Source organism: Erinaceus europaeus, chromosome 4, assembly GCF_950295315.1.
Source record: "Erinaceus europaeus chromosome 4, mEriEur2.1, whole genome shotgun sequence".
Lineage (NCBI taxonomy): Eukaryota > Metazoa > Chordata > Mammalia > Eulipotyphla > Erinaceidae > Erinaceus > Erinaceus europaeus.
Genome location: NC_080165.1, coordinates 73,104,907 through 73,126,578, shown reverse-complemented (window position 1 = coordinate 73,126,578; position 21,672 = coordinate 73,104,907). Strand labels below are relative to the sequence as shown.

At 33.2% G+C, this 21,672-nt stretch overlaps 1 protein-coding gene across 49 annotated transcripts in view; it reads left to right on the top strand.

Moving 5' to 3' along the window:
• Positions 1–21,672, top strand: part of RIMS1 (regulating synaptic membrane exocytosis 1) — a 557,900-nt gene that overhangs the window by 397,126 nt on the left and 139,102 nt on the right. For 21 of the 49 annotated variants that reach the window (XM_060189938.1, XM_060189937.1, XM_060189930.1 and 18 more), the window contains one exon: positions 2,929–3,018. The exons of 18 other annotated variants lie outside the window; for them this stretch is intronic. In XM_060189938.1, coding sequence (XP_060045921.1) covers positions 2,929–3,018 — 90 coding nt within the window. Of the gene's footprint in view, positions 1–1,745; positions 1,824–2,353; positions 2,462–2,922; positions 3,019–11,453; positions 11,538–21,672 lie in introns of all 49 variants that reach the window. 10 more of the 49 variants (XM_060189926.1, XM_060189936.1, XM_060189927.1 and 7 more) reach the window with 3 other exon arrangements.

Genomic DNA, 21,672 nt, shown 5'->3' with positions numbered 1-21,672 from the left:
TAAAACAAGATTTGTTAAATTTGTTAAGTGACAAAACAAGGATTCAAAATCAGGGCTTTTGAAATTTTCCCCTAAACTTGCTTTCCCAAAAATACATTCTGAAGAAATGGCCCTGTGAGTTATTTTACTGGTATAAGAGTTTGTGAATATGCACAGCATTAAAAAATTCAAACACTAAATAAATTTATCTCTGATTTTTCCAAAAATTACTTAATCATTGAACCTTTTTCTGTACACTTACCTGAGAAGTTAGTGTTTCACAGAAAGTGCTATAGCTGTCTTATATAATTCATATCTCATCAATTAATTTTCACAGGATCCCTTTTAAGTAGTTATTTCTTTTATTGTATAGATATATAAAAAGATTTTATGATTTAACTTGAAGTACCCAGGTTCACAGTCAAACCAGTAGCAATGACAAGATGGGAAAGTAGGCCTTAATACTATAAACTTAGACTATTTTCCATTTTGTTTTACATCATGTGTTCCAGTATAAAACAGTTAAACTGTTTTAAGAAATTACATAGTAACCATTACAAAGGTTTCACCTTTACTTAGCAGTTGAAAAGAAGACTATTATTTGTAAAGCAGGCTGATTCTATAGTTTCAGTAAATTATGTCCTCATGTTCCCTTGAATATGGCACTCAGACATTTTTTAAAACGTAATCCTTAAGGTATTTTCTTTGATTTGATCTTTAACATTAAATATTATTAAACCTGTGGAGTTTTTGGTATGATTTAATATGTCCTTAGCAAGGTATTTCCCATCTGTGTATCATACTTTAAGTTAAAATGGACAGTGTTCTTTCATAATCAGAGATTAAACTTGTAGAAATATTAAATTATCCAAAAGTTAACTAACTGGACCTAGTTCACCTTTGTGGTATAGAGTACCAAGAAATTCCTAAATAACTCAGGTAAAGTTGAGCTTTATTTCTTTTACTTTCTACTTATTCAAAGTTGATATTTTAATCTAATGTTGTTCTCACCTAATTTCTGATGATATATTTAACCTGGAGTTATATTTGGATTCAAAATGCTGATAAATGGGAAAAAATTACCCTATTGCTGCCACTTACTTATCTTTACCTAATACAGTGATTTAATCAACCTAGCCCACCTAACATTGGTCAACTTATTAGTTGTAATACTAACTTTCAGTTGCAATTTAATTCCATAATTACATAAATAATTTAATTAGTACTTTTAACTGTTGGGTTTTATTTATTTAATTAATTTTGAATAGAGACAGAGAAATTGAGAGAGAAGCACTTCTTTATCACTTATCTAGCTACCTCCTTCAGGTGGGGACAAAGAGATCCTGTTTTTTGCTCATAGTAATATGTACTGAGCCAGGTGAGCCATGACCGGGCCTCAACTGTGAAGGTTGTTCTTTTTTTTCCCAATAAAAGCAAATATAATATTAAACTAGCAATAAAACAGTGAATTTGAATATTGGATAATTCATAGACTTTAATTGACAGATCATTTTCAAATTCTATTAAATTAAAACTTGGAAGAATTATATAGTAATTATAAAATAGGTTATTGTTTTAATTACAGATATTAGATGCTAATTCTAATCCTGCCTTTAAATAGCTAACTTGAGTTTCTTTTGAGAAAATGAGTAAATCATTTGTACTTGTAGCCTTACAAGTTTCCTGCTTTTTCTTCCATATCCTAGTAAAATTTGCTTCATATGTATTTTTCTGTTTTGCTGTGTGTTTGTATTGCCATGTTCCAGACATTTGGTTAGGCACTATAAAACATTACCGCCCAAGATGCCTTTATTAGAAAACAGTTCTCACTGGGATATTTACAGGTAAGAGTCATAACAATGTTCCCAGTTATAAACTAATCCCTAATCCCTTACCTGCTAAAAATAGCAAATGTTTAGCCTTTCTAAATATAGTTTGTCTTATTTTAATGATATATATATATATATATATATATATATATATATATATATATATATATATATATATATATATATATATGTAGGAAGAGAGAGAGAGAGAGACCCTAAATCATTGCTTATCTCTGACTTATGGTGTTGCAGAGAACTTTGGACATTCTGGTATGAAAGTCTTTTTACGTAACTGTTATGCTATCTCCCCAACCCAGTTTAGCATTTCTAATAAAGCCTTAATATTTTCTCTCGGAGTTAATTATACACAGAGAAAAGCATTCATTTTGTTATAAAACTTCTTGATTCTATAGTTCTGTAAATGGAACTACTTAGACAGCAGAGTTTTAATTTCACTCTTTGTCATTTATTTGTTGTTTACTTGTTGTCTTTAATTATAATTGATTTTACATTATTTTATTTTGTTAAAATTTTAATTTGTGAAGCTCAATTCTGCCTGCACATTCTAAAACCAATTCAGTGACTAGACAGCACATTCCTCTTCATCATGACTACTTTAACTCAAGAATGTTGAGATTTACTGATGACATAACTGGTTAGGTAAGAATGTCTGGAAGTCATATACCTTCCACTTTTTCTGTCTAGTGTTGGTTGTTAACAAAATTAGTGGAATTGTAAAATTTTTCTCCTTTAATGTCCTTCATTTTGTTTTGGTGTGGCATCTGTTCTTGGTAACTAAAATTTAGACATTTTGTTTTAGTGCTTCCTGTATCCAGTTTTTCATAAGTAGGTGTGTTTCAGTTTCCTTTTGCAGTCTAAGACTCTTTAAAAAATTATGCAAAAGCAGTCCAAGCATAATCTTTGTTTAGTTTTCTTTTCTAAACAAAAGTTTGCACTGCCATCCTGTCAGTTCTTTCACACCCTTATGAACTGAATCACAATGATTCTACATTTTATGTAAAAGGGACATTATTTTATGCTTTACTCTCTAACATGGTCTTCCTTTCTTTGTTTTCTCTGTCTTTCTCTTCTACCACTGGATGCAATGCACTGGCACTAGTGAACTACAGCCCTCCCTTGACAGGGCTAGGAGTGCTAGTACCAACTGCTTGAGACCAGATACTAGTTTGCATTCACCAGAACGAGAAAGGTATAAAATAAAGACTTTCTTAATTTCCTGTCATTTGTACTAGTGTGTTTTTTTTTTCTTTAAATCACTGTTTTGTTTCATGTGAGTCTCACAGTTTTATTCATTCACATTAACTTTGCTAACTGTCTACATTTCCCCCTCCCTTTCTATATATGTCTATATAGAGATATGTGTATGTGGATAAACCCAAGGGTACACATACACATATTTCTGTGAATGTTGTTGCAAATGGTGTGATGTATTTGTAACTGCTTCTGGCTGCTGCTTTTCCTCTTCTGTTGCTGTTAAATCATCTTGATAACTTACTACTCAGAAGCCTTCAGTATGCTGATAATGTTATAAAGTTCAGTCAGTTATCCGAAAGTAAAGAACACTTTCCAGTTAGTTTCTTTAATAAAAAGCACATATATGTTTAACAATAATCCCATAAACTGACAGTAAGAATTATAGTAAATAGAATGCCTCTCTTGTTCATTTGTATTAATTTTTTTACTCAGCCTACTCTTTGATGCTTTGATCTCTTAATATTTTGCATTAAATTGTATTTGATAAAAAGTAGTATGTCCAGTATACATCTCCTCATGCCTCATAAAATGAATATGTATTACACTACTTGCATAAACACTTATAATTTTTCTTATAACTTGTAATAAAAAAATAATCATTTGAGGTAAAACATATTCACTAATAGTGAATTACTTTGTCTTTTAATTGTAAGAAATTAATGTTTTCATTATGATAGAACTTTGTATTCCAATAAGCTTGGTTTTAATTTATAATCTGGACTACTAGTCCTCACTGCCTCATAAAAAATCCTCAAGAAAAGTATTTAATAATGCTAATGTAAATCATTTCTTCTGAGACTGCTGAAAGATATTCTTTAGCAATTTATTCTTTTTCAGTGTGTTGCTAGGGAATAGACTCATCATTTCACACATGCAAGGTAATGCTAAAATTGGCCTCAGGTCAGTTCTTCTTTATTTTACAGCAGGATAAAAAGATGGAGAGAAAGACAGAGAGCAGGAGGAAAGACACACAACATTTTACCTCTATTCATCGAGTTTCCCTCCTGACACTGTTCATGTGGTACCAGGATTCAAACTTGAGAGGCCTCCTAAATAGAAAACATGCACTGTACTGGATTACCTATGTCTGAACCCCAATTTATTAATCTTTCAAATCTGATTATGTTCAGTTCTTCATTAAATGTTTATTTCTCAAAGTGAGTTATATATATATATATATATGTGCACATCCATTTTTATTATATTTGTAAAAATAGATTAAAAAATCAACCTTTTAATTTTGTAATATGGGCAGTCTACCAAATGTGCCACCTCTTGGCCCCTTTTCAACTTTTTCATTTTTTATTACCTTATATATGTAAATTTTGTAATGGGACCCAGTGAAATCTAATTTATTTGTTACATTTCTTTACATTTGTAATAGAAATTCCAGTTAAACTGGTAATAGGCTTTATAAAATCACAATTGAAATTGTCTTAATGTTTTCTTTTGTCACATATTGCCTCCCCAAAGCCAAAAATGAAAGTAGCAAGAAAGCACTCTTTATATTTTTTATTATTATTTCTGTATACATTTCCAATTAGTATTAAACAATCAAAGTCTCTATCCAATCAATAGAATCTTCTGACTTGAGCACCCCGATATTGGTTTAATACCAATAGACTCACCCTGATATTTTTTTTTTATCATTGATGTCTGTTCTTTTTTATTTTTGTACAAGAGCTCTGGCATATGGTGGTGCGGGGAATTGAATATGGAACGTCAAAGCCTCAGGCATGAGAGTCTCTTTGGATAACCATTTTGCTATCTCCCCCAAGCATCAGTTCTTTATAATAGAAGAAAAAGGCATACCATATGTACAAGTTAAAAGTTTCTAGTTGCAAATTAAAAAGGATAAAATTAATTGAAATACTTTAATCAATGTCCAGCATATTAACTTTTTTTCATGCAACCTGTTAATAATATACTTTCATTCCTTTATTCATAATGCTCAGAAAACAAGTATACCTATTTCACAGGTTTTTTATTATGCTAGCTCCTATTTTATAAATTTAATAACTCAGATAATACCTTTAAATGCATTACCCAAATCAAAAACAAGTTGACTACAATTATTCCAAAGGTCACTATGAAGTTTTCAAGTAAATACACTTACTTTTGATAGAAGAAAAATGATATTAAAAACATACAGTCAATCTAAGTACTAAATAAAATAAAATTCTGATTAAAATTGAGAAAGAATAGGGTTTGGTATTACCAGTGATTTTTGCTTTATTGAGGTCCCTTTGTTGCAAGAAGAAAATAATCTGAGTTAAGTTTTCATCAAGATAATTATAGCAGTCATAAATCCTCATTGGTTTGGAAGATAAGGATGATAAGCGACTTTTGTTCACAAACACATAAGCAGCAGTTTAAGCAGGACCAACACTGTTAGCAGTTGTGACTGTGCTCTTTTTGAGAAATACATGGAAAATCTCAGACAGAATGTGCAGAATAAAATTCAGGCCTTACTGAAGACATAAAATATTAGTCTAGGGTTAGAGTGCTGGTTTACCTTGTAGAGTACACAAGTTAAAATATTCAAGGGCCGAGGTTCAAGCCCCCCCTCTCCCCACCTATAGAGGGTAAATTTCATGAGTGGTGGAACTGTGCTGCTAGTGTCTCTGATTCTATTTCCCTCTCCCTTTCTATCTCTCACCAATATTTTTTTAAAAAGTGAAAGAGGGCACTAGATGGAAGGTAGGAGGAAAAGAATGAAGGAAGAATGGAAAGAAGGAAGGAAAGAAAAATGGGAGGAATGGAGGGAAAGAAAGGACAGCTGAATGGATGGTGGAGTAGTGCTGTGGTGTCTCTCTTCTCTTTCTACCTCTAACCCTCCTTTTCCCCTTTTTCTCTTTAAGACCTGACACATGTTTGATTATACTGAGATGTCTCTCCACCCCAGCTTTTATTCCACGTTTTTAAGAGGGACAGAGATGGGGAGTGGGCGATGTAGGCAGATAGTGAAAGAAGACATCAAAGTACCACTCCATCATTACCATCACTAGAGTTCTCTTGGTGCTGTCTATAGTGCTCACATATGCAAGTGATGGAGTTCATGGCCTTCTGCATGGAAAGGTACATGCTTCTCTCTGAGCTATCTTGTGGCCATGAAATTGAATTCCTATAAAAAATTTACACTCTTAAAAATAAGAAGATAGTACTTTTTTGCACGCCAAATTTTTCCCTAAGTATTGGGTCCTGATTTCTACATGATGTTCAGACCCTATGTACTTAGAATAACTTAATGCAATGTATCATCTCTCCCTAGATGATTTCTTAAGTATTTAATACTTTGCATTGTTTTTCTCTCATTTGAATTAAGTTTTTCTTCTCAATTGTTGACTTTAACATGTAATCAGCCACATAATTTAGAAATATTTTCTCTCTTTTTTTCATATTCAGTGAAAATCTAGACTGTTTCCTTCTAAAATCTAATTTATCCTTTTCCAGTTCTACTGCCACTCACTCCACATTGATATTTTTCTACAAGTTCTATTAAGACTTTAGTATTTTAAGTCATGTTTCCATTAGCATTTAAATGGAGGCAGAAAACAGTTCACCCTTTACAGTGCATGAAGACCTGAGTTGGATGTCTAGTACCAAATAGAACACCACGCACCCAGGGAAGTTCCATGAATTGTAGACTGGTATTGTGGTATCGTGCATTCTCTCTGTTTCTTTCTCCACCTCTACCTTTCGTAGTACAAAATTAAAAGAAATTAAATGCTCAAGGAGCTGTGGAGTATCACAGACACGAAGTTGCAGCTGACAATTAAAATAATTAAAATACCCCTCTTGATTACTTAAAAATTCTACTCAGTCTTCAAAAATGTACATCAAATAACATTAGTTTTTATAAAACACTTATTTACCTCTTTACCCCCACATGATTCCTTCATTTATGGCAGAGTTATCTGTTGTCTTATCTGGCCCCATATATTTTTATATACTTATATTAAAGCACATTATATATTTTCATGGCAATATGTTTCTTATGCTTTACTGTACTGCCTGAGGAAAAAATTATTTAGTAAATTCTTAATTTGAGGGTTTGTATAATTTGAAAGCACTGCTTCTATTTTTTGCTCCCCAAATTTGGTCTAATATGACCTATGTCCAAGAAATAGAAAATCATAAATTTAATTACTACTGCTGCTGCTGCTACTACTACTACTACTACTACTACTATAGTAAACAAGTTTTAAAAGCAGTAAATTAGTGTCTGTGAACTTCCTAGTAATTCTCCTCAAAATTTTCCAGACTTACTAAACTATATGATACTTCTGCTTAGGTCTCTCATTGTATGTCTATACTACAGAGTTATTTCTGCTTATAAGCAGACTGATTTGGAAAGTTAACCCATTATATTTTAAATCACTTGATCCTGAGTCTTATTTTATAAGCCTTTTATTCTTTATTGTGGTGGAGAACGACCAGTAGTGTTAGAAATTAATTTTCTTCCACATGGAAATGTAGGATCTAATGTAGGGAAGAAGATCCTATCTAAAACATAAACGTAGATTAAATGAAGTGAATAAATTTTCTTTCAAAGTTTAAATTCCTATATAGTTTCAGTTTTAAAAAGATGAAGAAAAATGTCTCACAATTGAAATATATAATGGGAATTTATCAAGAAAAAGACAAAGTGGTGTAGTCAGTTGCCTTACTTGTTTATTAGACTTAGCTTCTAATATATTAGTTCACAAATGTTTTTATGTATGCTATTTATGGGAATAATGACTTACATTTTCATGTGAATTATTGTTTTAGATAAACTGCTTAACCATATTCTAGATACCACTAATTCTAGATATCATATATGCTAATTACATACTTAAAAAGACACATATTTGAGTTTGGATGTATCAGTTTTGGAGAATAAATGTCAGCGTGTAATTGCTCACAACTTTCAGTTCTAATTTCTTTATAGTTCATTATTGGCACACATCACCACTGTTTTTTTTTTTTTTTTTTAGTTTTCATTGTCTCTTCCCTGTATTGTCACAAAATCTAGATTTTATATACTTATTAATAACTTTAAATATTCATAAATATTATCTGGTTACTCATTCTGTGCTATATATAATATAACTGCCAAAGCAAGATATCATAGCTACAGTAAGCATGGGGATTACAGTCTTTTAAATCAGTTCCCATAGTATCAGATCATTCTACTGTTGTTAAGCAAAGGAAAGGAATAGGCCCCCCCAAAATAGCTATTTCTGAATCTATAAATGTACAATAGCTAATATTAAAGTATTAAAATTGTAATTATCAGTGTTACTTGAAAGTAGGCTTGTTTAGAAAGGAAAATTATGGATATTCTGATTTTGTTCAGCTCGATGATTAAAAACCCCAACATTTAGCTTTCCATGTGACTCCTAAGATAAAAATGAAAGTTGAAACTGTGTGGCTCATAACAGATGGATAAAAATTCTTTTTTTTCCCTCCTGTGATAGGAACAAAGGATAAACCTTTTCCCAACTTTAAAACAGATGAAATATACTGGCATACTCAAAACTCACAAATAAGTGATGTAAAAAAAATGTATGTTTATTCTTTGAACAAAAATAAGTTTGAATTGATTCAGCTTTCAACATATTAAATATGTGGATAGGTATAAATATGTATTATATTGATATAATATCAGCATATTCAGAAGGACTTTTGAATGTAAAGATACATATGCATTATACTAAAATTTTGTTCAAAATTAACTTTCTCATAACTTGCATTCAGAATTGTTTGTTTCTCAATGTAAACTTTTCTCTTTCATAGTGTTCCCTGCATGTTACATAGCTGCAGCAATTTTACTTATTTGTTTTTTATTTTTCTTCTTAAATAACACAAGGACTGGAATTTTGCCTCAGGAAGCAAGGGTACTCACAATCCTGTGAAGTTAATATTGCTTACTACTTTAACAGAAAAATGTATTAATTCTTTTTTTGCTCTTTTTAAATATCAATGTGAGCTTTTACTTGACTGTGATTTAATATAGAAGGTACTCAAATTGTAATATTTAGTTGTTCCATAAATATTTTTTCATTGTGTCTATTGATACATAAGAAAAGTCGATTAAGTTTAAAACACATCTTAAGGCATTTAGATTAGGTTGATAAGATCATAAAAAATTCTGAAATAATGCAAAATATTTTTAATTTTACAAATATGTGACAAATTAGAAAATACAAGTTATATACTTTTCTCTTTTGCCTATGCTATCAAACAACTATTTGCTTCACAGTTTTCACAGTCTGCTTTCTTCATGCTTACCTATCTAAGCTTCAGTTATCAAGCACCGACTTCCAATGATCTTTCAGCATTGAGTGACTTTGTCCCTAGATATCTTCTTATCTGTTGACAGCCACTTACTGCTTTTGTCCAGATTGTCAAATAAATCCAATAAGGTAATATTGGCAAAAGAATTAATTTTAAAATGTTAGCATTAATCTAATACATATGAGAAAGCAAATATTCAGAGAAATTGTCTTGCTTAAATTTGCATATAGTGTATACTTTTGCATATATATATATTTTTTTTCAAGCCAGTTCTCTTGAGTTCCTTTTTTATGCCTTATGGGTTATCATAAGAGCAGGGGAAGATAGGGAGAAAGATAGAGTCCTGCAGACCTCCTTGACCATGAACCCATGCGCTTTGTACTATGTGCACTTAAGACGGTACGCCACCACCCAACTCCCATTTTATTTATTTTTTTCATTTTTATTGGATAGGACAGAGAGAAATTGAGAGGGCAGGGGAAAACAGAGAGGGAGAGAGAATAAGATAGACACCTGAGACCTGTGTCACTGCTTGTGAAGCGACTGTCCTGTAGGTGGGGAGCCAGGTGCTACAACGTGGATCCTTGTGCAGGTCCTTGTGCTTTGTCTTATGTGCACTTAACCCAGTATACTACTGCCTGGCCCCCTTCCCTGAGTTCCATATTATCTCTTTTTTAGATTTCAACCAGATGTTTATAATTAATAATCGCATACATACAGAAATCTCAAGAAAGCTTAACGGAACTATGAGCCAAGCTTCCTAATTTTAGTAAGCTGATAATCACAAACAAGTATTGTTGTAAATGCTAAAATAAAAAAATGAATTTCTGGCGGGTGTAGATAGCATAATGGTTATGCAAAGAGGCTCTCATGCCTGAGGCTTCAAAGTCCCAGGTTCAATCTCTTGCACCACCATAAACCAGAGCTGAGCTGGGAAAGAGAAAGAAAAAAAAAAGAAAAAAAGAAGGAAGGAAGGAAAGGAAAAGAAGAATGAATGCAAGGGAGAAAGAGAAAAAGAAATTTAACTGTCACATACATTTGCAAGTAAAAAGTAGAATTTTCTAGAGTGCTGATTTATACTGGTGTTTATGTGTATTCTCCCACTTTTATCAGTGTTATTTACACAGAATTTTAGAATTTTACAGTTTCAGTAATTATCTCTTTCGTTTCCATCAAGAAAACTTATTATGGGAGTGGTGGCACACCTGGTTAAGCACACATTACAATGTGCAAAGTATCAAGTTCAAGCCTCAGGTCTCTACCTGCAGGAGGAAATAGGAAATCTTCACAGTGTGAAGCCAGGCTGCAGGTGTCTCTTTGTCTCTCTCCCTTTCTATCACTCCCATCCATTTCAATTAATGGCTTTCTCAATCCAATAAATAAAGACAATAAAAATAATAATAATGATTTAAAAACTTGTTTAAACTTGACTCATGGACTATTTATTACTTCATGTCAGTTTTTCACACCAAAGTATATTTATATTTTCCCACTTAAACATTGTCTGCATTGCATTAATTTCCCACACCTCATCTTTGCTATTTTATCCTATATTTTCAAGATCTAGAATCATATCAGCCTTGATACTTTTTAAATATACTTTATTCCAATATAAACCATATGCCTGTATAGGTATTTATCCATGTTTACCTTAGAGGCCAGGTGGTGATGCACCTGCTAAAGTGCACATATTACTATGCACAAGGACCTGGGTTCAAACTTCATTAATGGTGAAGCAGTGCTACAGGTGTGTCTCTGTCTCTCCTTTTCCTTCTCAATTTCTCTCTGTTCTAGCAAATAGAATAGTAAAAAAGATAAACTAAAAGTATAGAGTTACACTTAATACATTTCAGTCATCTTCCCAAATAAGAAATTTGTCTTTACTTGTAAAACTACAGGTTTTATTTTTCTTACAATATTATAACTTAGCTTTCCAAGGATTATGAATGAATAAATTGTAAAGCAAAAAAAAATTATATCTGCACTTTGACTTTTTGGGGTGCCTTTCCAGTCCTAATGTTCCACGTATTTTATTTTAGAAGTTACTAAATGTCCTGTTTTTTCCTGTCTTGTTCATTGGGCAAACAGGGGTAGATGGTCCCCCTCCCTAGATAGGAGACGACCTCCTAGCCCCAGGATTCAAATCCAGCATGCATCTCCGGAGAATGACAGGTACTAGTTAATCCTCCTCACAGACAAGTGTCTTCAAAGGAAATGTAGGTCACCAACTGAAGGATAATCAGGAGAAATGTTGATTATGATGTTTCTTTTTAGGATTTAGAGCCAGATGTGTTGTGATTCCATCATTAAATACATTCATCTCTAATAAAGCACCTCAGAATATTTACTGAACTGAGAATAGTTTGTAATTAAAACAGTTTAAATGCAATAATGTTGAATCAAGTGTGAGAGTCTTATTTGAATAAACATTTGGTTCTCTTTAAATTTTTTAGAAATATGTAGGCACTGATTTGTTTACAGGTGAATATGATTCTCAGGTGCTTTAAAATATATATATATATACATGTATCACAGAGCCTATTATTTGTTAATTTAATTTGATTTGAGTTGTCTTATTTTCTGTTATGCAAACATTTTAATAATGAGTTTTAGACTTCAGGGAATATTCAAATCAAAAGTTTTGATTCAAAGTAGAACACCTCATTCTTACATATTTTATGAATATCATGTTTGTAAATCAGATATGGGGTTAGGGCCAGTCCACAAAGTAAGTTTTTTTAAAAAATAACATTAATACTTTTAAATCACCTCGTAATCACATCAGGAGTATTGCAATATATGTATTTGATTGCTTTATTATTTCTGGTGAGTTGTAGTTAAAACAATTTGCATGATAAGAATTACTATTATTATTATTATTATTATTATTATTTTGGTACTTGTTTCATAGTCTTTGTTTTTAAACATCTTTCCCATCTGAACTGGTCAGAAAAAGTTACTAGGTATTCTAGGAATGTCTTTTCTGGTGTAAGCAGAAATTCAGTCAACACATTGTTTTATTTATTAAGTAGATAAATATATGTGGTAGTTCAGAAAAAAAAAATCTCATAATGTCAACATATAGAGCCTTTTAAAACTTTATTTGTAAGTGAATAGTAACTGTTTTTGATTCTGTAAATAGTCTAGATACCTTTTTCAAACTGAAAAAGATTTCAAATTGAAACAAAAATTAAATCTAGAAAACTAGAAAAGAATAAATAAGATTTTTATAAGTGCTAGAAAAAGAAGATAAAGATAGCTATACAAAATTTAAGAATATTTTGTTGGGCTCTAGCCATAACTCACAGTGTAAAATATGTGCCTTGCCACACACTGTGGTCAGGTTGGAGGCTCTGTACCAAATGGGAGGAGCCAAGAGACTGGAAGATACTGAGGTGCTACAGTGTCTCTCCGTTCCTCTTCTCTTTCTAGCTTTTTCTGAATGAAAAAGCAACCCAAGAACAGTGAAAACGCACATGTATAGGGTCCTGACTGCAAAAAAAAATAATAATGAAAATATCAGCATATTTTAATCTTTAAGACATTTACCTCTTGATATGATATATTTATAACTCTGCAATTGGAAAATAATTTCTTCTGTCTGATTTCAAAAATAGACTCACTGCTAGTAAAATTATTTCAAATTCTGTCTTTTGGTATAAGAGTATAATATAAATGCTTAAAGAAAAGCTTGCATATCTACTTCCCTACTCACTCCTTTAGGAAATATGTATTGTGCCCCAACCATGAACACTGTCCTATGTCTGGTGTCATGATAGTATTTAAGAAAGACTGAATTCTGGCCATCAAGGAACTTAGAATTTCCTTATATGATAGTTCTGGAAAGACTTGGAATGTATTCCAAAAGGAGGTAGGGGGAAGAAACACAGCACCAAAGATTCCTCATTGCAGTGGAGCCAAGTTTAAATCTGAGTCATATGCATGACAAATCGGGCACACTATGCAGGTGAACTATCTTGTAGGCCATCCAACCAATTTTTTTTTTCAGGTAGAAAAAGAGAAACAGATACCACAGTTCCAAAGCTTCCCCCAGTTACATCAAACTGAAAAGCTTCTGCACAACAAAAGGAATCATCACCACAATAGTGAGGACCCACCCCCACCCCACACATCCAAGGAATGGGAGAAAAATTTTGTGTCATACATCAGACAAAGGACTGATAACCAAAATGCATAAATAACTCACCAAACTCAACAACATAAAGACAAAAAAAAAATCAAATATGGGGGAGTAGGGAGAAGGACAGAGAATTGTCTTCAGAGAAGAGACCCAAAGGGCCAATATACATATGAAAAAGTGCTCAAAGTCATTGATGATTAGGGAAATGTAAATAAAAACAACAAGATAAAAGCCTGTGAGAATGCCATACACTATAAAAAACAGAAAACCAACTGTTGAAGAGGCTGTGATGGGAATGGGATGCTATGACGTTGCTAGTGACAATGTAAATTGGTCCAACCACTATGAAAAACAATCTGGAGATTCACCACAACACAAGAATTTGACCAGCTTATGACCCAGCAATCTTGGGGTTATATCAAGGAAAAATAACACCTACCTGCGAAGACCTGTACACACACTATGTTCATAGTAGCTCAGTTTGTGAATAGCCCATACTTGAAAGCAACCCAGATGTCCAATGACAGAGAAACAACTAAGAAATTCCTGGTACACATACACAATGAGATACTCTGCAGCTGTTAAAAATAATGAGGTCATCTCCTTTGCAATATCTTGGTCAAAAGTTGAAGGTATCATGTTGAGTGAGACAAGCAAGAAAAGAAGGCCACTACTGAATCATCTCATTAGTAGGTAGAACTTAAGAATAAAGAACAGGAGGGGGAAACCAGGGCAAAATGTGGACTGGGTATGGTGTGTTGCAAAGGACTCTAGCAGGAGGAAAAGGGACAGGATGAAGGGACGTTGGGGTCCTGGTGTGTCTCTTAGCCACCTATATCAATGGGAAATGAGAGGTTTTGCCTGTGTGTTAAAGACTATACTGTAAATCACTACCCCGACCCCAATAAAATAAGAAAATAAGTTAAAAAAAAAAGAGGCTTCCCTCAATGTCATAAGTACCAGGAGCTTGAAGCTGGGTAGGGTACATGACAAAGAGCACACCTTTCAAGTTGTGTCACTCACGTATGGATCCAACATAAGTATGAAAGACTGATTATTTTTGTTACTGTCACCATCTATTTAGTAATTTTAAAGAAAATATAACAGTATGTTATAATGTATTATAATAGTCTATCATAAAATGTAATATATAAATTCTTATTTGGTACACTTTGAAATCTTTGTTTCTTTTTCTCTTTCTATCTTTCTGTCAATATCTATTTCATTTACTCCCTATCACTGGGGTTTCACTGCTTCAATTCATCTTTTTCAGATATAAAGAGACAGAAATAGAGGGAAAGACCACAGCCCCAGAGCTTCCTTCAGTGCACTATCTGTCAGGCTGAAACCTGAGTGATGCACATGGCAAAGCATGCACACCTTCCGAATAAGCTATCTTGTCAGCCTGAGATGTGTTTTGACACTCCATTAGCTTGAAGTTATTGACTCCAATGTTTCTTAAATATTTATATCATTTAACACATGAAAGGAAGAAAGTTTCGCATGAGGCAGAAAGACAGAGAGAGAAAGAGACACAAGCCAAAGCACCACTCCAGTACATGTAGCACCAAGGGCAGAATCTGAAGCCACCAGTTGAGTCACTTCCCCAGCCACACTGATACTTTGGGAATTTTTTGCTTCAACATACATGATCATTCTATGTATCGTGTGTGTGACTTAAATAAGTACTTAATATTTGATAAAGTAATCCTGTTTTCATAACTTTAACCTGTTGGAGTAAGCAAAGCATACTGCTAACTGTCAATTTATTAGTCATTCTGCTAAAATAGTTGTCTTTTCTCTTGTAAATAATAAAATTAGTAATTATCTCCAACATTGTCACTTGCTTGATGGCAGCTATTTTCCTGTAAAAGCTCTGGCAAAAAATATCAAGTCAATTAAAAGTAAATCTTCTATCTACACTGAAAATATTGCAGTGAAGAAATCACCTGTTTTTAACTTCCAGAATTTTGGATAAGCGTAATGGCAATGCAGGATATAAGTGCAAATACAAATTCAGTACATGAAATAGTTTTCTTCCTAATATACTTTATATGCTCTCCTTCATTTGAGTTAATCCGATAATAAGTGAATCTATGAAATAGCTATAGTCATACACATACATATCAACAATTTAACAAGTGGTGAATGTAATTTAAGTTCATGAACCCATCTTTACAGCATATGAGCATTTCTTCTTTAGTACATTGCATTCAAATTTATATTTTTCCCAAAACAAAAATGAACAAGATTTATATTCCACATTTAGTAATTTGGTATTTTCCAGGTTATACAGAGCTAAATTCTTACTGTATGCATTCCTTCTAATTAGTATATTATGTGTAGATTTTTGTTACATATTTTCAAAAACAAAACTTTTTATTGTAAATTAACTTTACTTGTTAATATTAACTTATACTTTAGCAGAATTTATTATTTTTATAAAGCTGTGATTACCACTACCCCTGGAGAAATGTTCTCATTGAATATAATTATAGGAAAAGAAAATAGTACAGAAATAGATTTTAAGGGAGTCAGGCTGTAGCGCAGCGGATTAAGCTCAGGTGGCGCAAAGCACAAGGACCGGTTTAAGAATCCAGATTCGAGCCCCAGGCTCCCTACCTGCAGGGGAGTTTCTTCAGAAGCAGTGAAGCAGGTCTGCAGGTGTCTGTCTTTGTCTCCCCCTCTCTGTCTTCCCCTCCTCTTTCTATTTCTCTCTGTCCTATCTAACAACGACGACAACAATAATAACTACAACAATATAACAACACGGGCAACAAAAGGGAATAAATAAATAAATATTTTTTTTAAAGAAAGAAATAGATTTTAAAGGGCCAGTCAGTGGTGCACCCAGTTAATAGCTTGTGTTATCAGGCGGAAGGACCCAGGTTCAAACCTTGCTCTCTATCTGCAAGGGAGATGGTTCAGAAGTGATGATTCAGGTTTACTAATATCTCTCTCTGGCCCTCTCTATTTCTCTTCTCCCTCTCAACTTCTCTCTGTCCTATCCTAGAAAATAAAATAATTTTAAAAATGCTTAAAAATGAAATAAATTTTAACAGTTTTTTCAGTAGTACATTTGAACATGGAACTTCACAAAATTTAGATTTAATTGGAAAAATATCTACAATCTTTATTTATATTTATTTAGATTTAATACTGATATATTTGTTGCTTTACCATACATTTCAATATAACTTTATAGTTTTTTTTTTAAGTGTGTCCTCTGAATTAGGAAATATAAGGCCAAAAACATTCTACTAGGAAAATAAACTCAGGAACAATATTATACATCCAACCAAAATTACATTCTTTATAAATAATAAAATATGGCTGGGGAGACAGCATAATGACTATGCAAAAAGCCTTTCATCCCTGAGGAACCAAAGGTCACCGGTTCAATCCCCAGCAACACCATAAGTCAGAACTGAGAATTGCCTGGAAATAAAAATAAATAAATAATTTGATTTTTTAAAATGTTTTTATTATCTTTACTTATTGGATAGAGACAGCCAGAAATCAAGAGGGTAGGGGGAGATAGAGAGGGAGAGAGAAAGAGAGACACCTGCAGCCCTGCTTCACCACTTGCATAACCACCTCTGCAGGTTAGGAAACGGGCTTGAACCCGGGTTCTTGAGCACTGTAACATGTGCACTCAATCAGGTGTGCCACCACCCTATCCCAAATAATTTAATTTTAATAAAATGAAAATGCATGGTAATATCTAAAATAAGAGACATGACAGAAGCACTGCCATTCTATTTTCATCATTTCTATTCAGTGCCCTGCCAATAAACATCTAATTATTCAAACTTACTACAATCTGCCACTGTCAGAGTAGGCAAAGAATTTAAGGGATGGGGACATTGATTTTGGTATGTTCACCAAATAATTAAGGCATACCACCTTGAATAAATTACTAATATTTTCTGGGACTCGGTTTCCTCATTGTGAATTTAAGTAGTTTGTAGATGGTTTGGCTGACCATTTTGCACCTTTATACTTTAATAAGCCTATCCTATTCTGATGCATCATGATAGACAAACATTGATCCAATATTAATGACTGACAGTTTATCATAAGGCAATCACTAGAAGTCTTTATTTTACATACATTTTATTGTGAGTACAGATAAATACTGAATTTTACAATCTTAGTTTGATTTTTACTTACTGTAAAATTTTAAACTCTTGTTTTCCAGGATAATAAAGTATTGCTTCCTAGCATTCCATTCAGTAAACAATGAGTAGTTAAGTTACTAAGTACAAAGCTTTGAAACTATAGTGAAAGCCTAAACAGATATAAGCAGATTTGATCATAGTAAATTTAGGAGCAGGGTAAGGTAGAAGATGATTCATTCAATGATTTATATATTATAGTACCCAAATAGAGATTGATTATTTTAATTTTTCTGTTTTCTATAATATAAGTCACTCTTCCAAGAAACAGTTGTTTGAATCATACAATATGGAGCCAGGCAATGGCTCACCTTGTTGAGTGCATATGTTACCATGCACATGCAGCTGGGGAGCTTCATAAGTGGTGAAGCAAGTTTCTCTCTCACTCTGTCTCATTCCTCTCTCAATTTTTCTTTGTTCTATAAAAAATAAATACTTAAAATATATTTAGAAAGAAACAGTGTCCTCAAAACTGTAACTTTGAATTTGAGGTGGAAAAGATATTAAGATGTTCTTTCAAATCATCCTTTATATTGAATTATTATAATCAAATATATCTCACTTTAACTCTAATTGAGGATTCTTTTAAATGTTTAGAATTGTAAAGTCTTATATATACTTAGCAGATACTGTTTGATAATCTTTTTTTAATATTTGCATATTTATTTATTTATTCCCTTTTGTTGCCCTTATTATTTTATTGTTGTAGTCGTTGTTGGATAGGACAGAGGGAAATGAAGAGAGGAGGGGAAGACAGAGAAGGGGAGAGAAAGATAGACACCTGTAGACCTGCTTCACCACTTGTGAAGCAACTCACCTGAAGGTGGGGAGCCGAGGGCTGGGATTGGGATTCTTACGCAGGTCCTGATTCCCTTGTTTGATAATAGGAAAAAACTGAAAGTCTGTCTTCAAAAGCAAATTGTGTTACTATGATTTAAATGATGTCCTTATAGCTCATGTGTTGCTATTTTATATATTGTAGCTACCATAAATTTTTGTTCTTTGTAATTAGTAAAAGCACATATAGTGCTGTTAGAATACTTGCAATGTAAATAAACCTGTAAGATGATGGTAGAAATATGACTGTAGTATTGTCATTTTTCAAGTTAAAGAGAAAAAAAAAACAGGGAAACCTTAAGTCATTTGACAAAACTGATTTAGCAAGATAGGAAGAGCTGAGCTATGCCCAGATCCTAGAGTTCACACTGTTAGCTACTCTATTCCAATTCCATTAATGTTACAGATCAGCTAGAAGGAGGATAAATACCAGATGATATCTCTGACAGGTGGAGATTAAGAAACAAGGGAGGAAATGTGAAACACAGGGCAAAACTTGGACTAGTGTGGTATGTTGCAGCAAAGCCAAAGACAAGGTGTGGGAGGAAGACTGAGTGGACATTGAGACCTAGTGCATGATGCTGGAGGGAGACCTAGACTGGTGGTGGGTGTGTTGCAGACACCTGGCTAGCTAGGAAAGTTGAAAAATCGTAGCATGTGACAATTTGTTATATACATCGAATTCCCACTTGTTCTTAGCATATATTACTATATTTAACTTGTTTTATTTTATTTACAGAGCACTGCTCAGCTGTAGTTTATAGTTGTATGAGGGACTGAGCTAGAAACTTAAGAGCCTCAGACATGAAAGTCTTTTGCATAACCATTATGCTTTCATCCCTGCCCAGTTATTGTCTTGTCACATATATAATTTACATCTATGAAAAACTTTAATATTGTTGTGTATAATAAGATGAGAATTATTTGAAGGAAAATTCTGTTTTGTTCACCACTAAATTCCAAGTATCTAGAACAGTACCTGGCATATGCTCAGCAAGTATTGGTTAAATAAATGAATGAGTGAAAAATTTTAGTGGCAGTGGGATCTATGAAGTGATCTGAAGCATAGACTCTTAATCTACTTTCACACTGCTAAAGGTGAGAAAAAGGAACATTTGACCTTGTTACTTTCGACTATGTTTAGGATGAAGCATAAATTTCTCGTAATGATGTACTACTTTTCATTTGGAGGTCATATACAGACTAGGCCTTTCTGTTGCTCTCTTCTTTTGTCCTGTAGCTTCGCCCACTGATTTAAGGCTTGTGTGTTCTTCTCTGTTTTTCTTTACCCTACGATCTCACTTCTTCTGACCATATGATTACTAAAGCAAATAATAACCATACCTTAATAGCAAACAGTAACTTAATACTTTCTCAGGCAGTGTGCCAGTGTTTATAGCTTTTCTACTCTTAAGTAAAGGTATATGCATGATCTTTGGAATAAACTATAGAACAAGGACAGATAGCAGAATTGATCACTGGACTCTTTTTTATGGACAATATATAAGAGAAGCAGCTTAGAAATATAATAACTGCTCTGTTCTTTACCCTCTTGTATTGCCTTACCCTAAGTCTTTATTCATCTGTAAAGTGAAAAAGGAATACTTAAAGGATTGTAGTGGTAGTTACAAGGCCACCTTCAATGCCTGTAGTGATTATCCATAAGTATTTCCTCTTTTCAAGCTAGTAAAGTGATAAACAAGAGATGTTTATTTTTTGAGTTAAATATATATATATTTTAAATATTAATTATCTTTTGTTGCTCAAGATGTTTTGTTGTTGTAGTTATTATTGTTGTCGTTGTTGTTGGATAGGCTAGAGAGAAATGGAGAGAGGAAGGGAAGACAGAGGGGGAGAGAAAGATAGACACCTACAGACCTGCTTCACCGCTTGTGAAATGACTCCCCTGTAGGTGGGGAGCCAGGGGCTCAAACCGGGCTCCTTACACCGGTTCTTGCGCTTGGTGCCACGTGTGATTAACCCGCTGCCCTACAGCTCTATTCCCAAATTAAATATATTTTAATTCATAGTTTGTTACAAGATTATAAGACTACTTCTTCTAGCGTTTGCCCTTCTTCCGTAGCCAGTCAACAGGTCAGGTTGAAAGCTGTCAGGAGCTGCTTGTTGCTGGCTTTGAAAGTGACTGGGATCCATGTGGATTCAGTCGGCTAGAAAGGATCGTCAGTTTCCCCAATGAATGGGTACTCACGGGATGCACCACGAGACTACAATGTTTAGTTTCACATCATACCTACCACCAAAATTCCGTATCCCCGCCCTATAACCTCCCAGAGATAACCACCATAATAATTTTTTTTCTCACCATTCCATTCATCAGAAGTCTGTCCCCATCCCGACCCCTATAGATATAGTTCTCCCGAAGTCTTAGATATTGGTTGACATTTTTTTTCATATTTGTATATTCAGTTCTCTATATTCTTCATACGAGTCATGTCTCCATTCCGTGCCTCATACTTTCTCTTCTTGACTTACAAGTCAGATGTCGGAGTAAGAGAAGGATCAGGAATACAGAGCTTACACCCTGAATTGAAGGGGCTTGGCAGTAGCAAAATATGGAGAGAGTTGAGCAGTTGCAGACATCTAAACAACCTGTAAAGAAAGACTATGTGCTTTAATGTATGCTTCTGGTTTCTAGCAAGTTTTGACGTACACTAGATGCTCATTTAGATTATGAGGCACTAGTAAATAAAGACAGACTGTCTCCTTAACATTACTGGAGGAAAAAAAATGAGGAATGAACATATATTATGGATAACCAATATCCAAATAAAATACAGTTGTTGATCAAAATATATTATTTTTATGGTTCTATGTTTTTGAAAATAAATTTGGATTTTTGACTACAATATTTTATTTTTATTTCAAATATATTTATTGAAATCTTGGCACATTCTAGGTAAAATAGACATGTGAACAGCTTTGAAAAAAGACTCTCTCTAAACAAATGTAATTTCTATGAGAAAATGCATTTCAGATGCCAAATGTTCAGTGCACACATGTACTTTAGAGCACAGTGTAACTTGGAAACATTATAAACTTTTTTTTTTTTTACTAGAGCACTTTTCAGCTCTGGTTTGTGCCACAGATTAAACCTAGGACCTTACACATGAAAATATTTTTATGGTCTTTT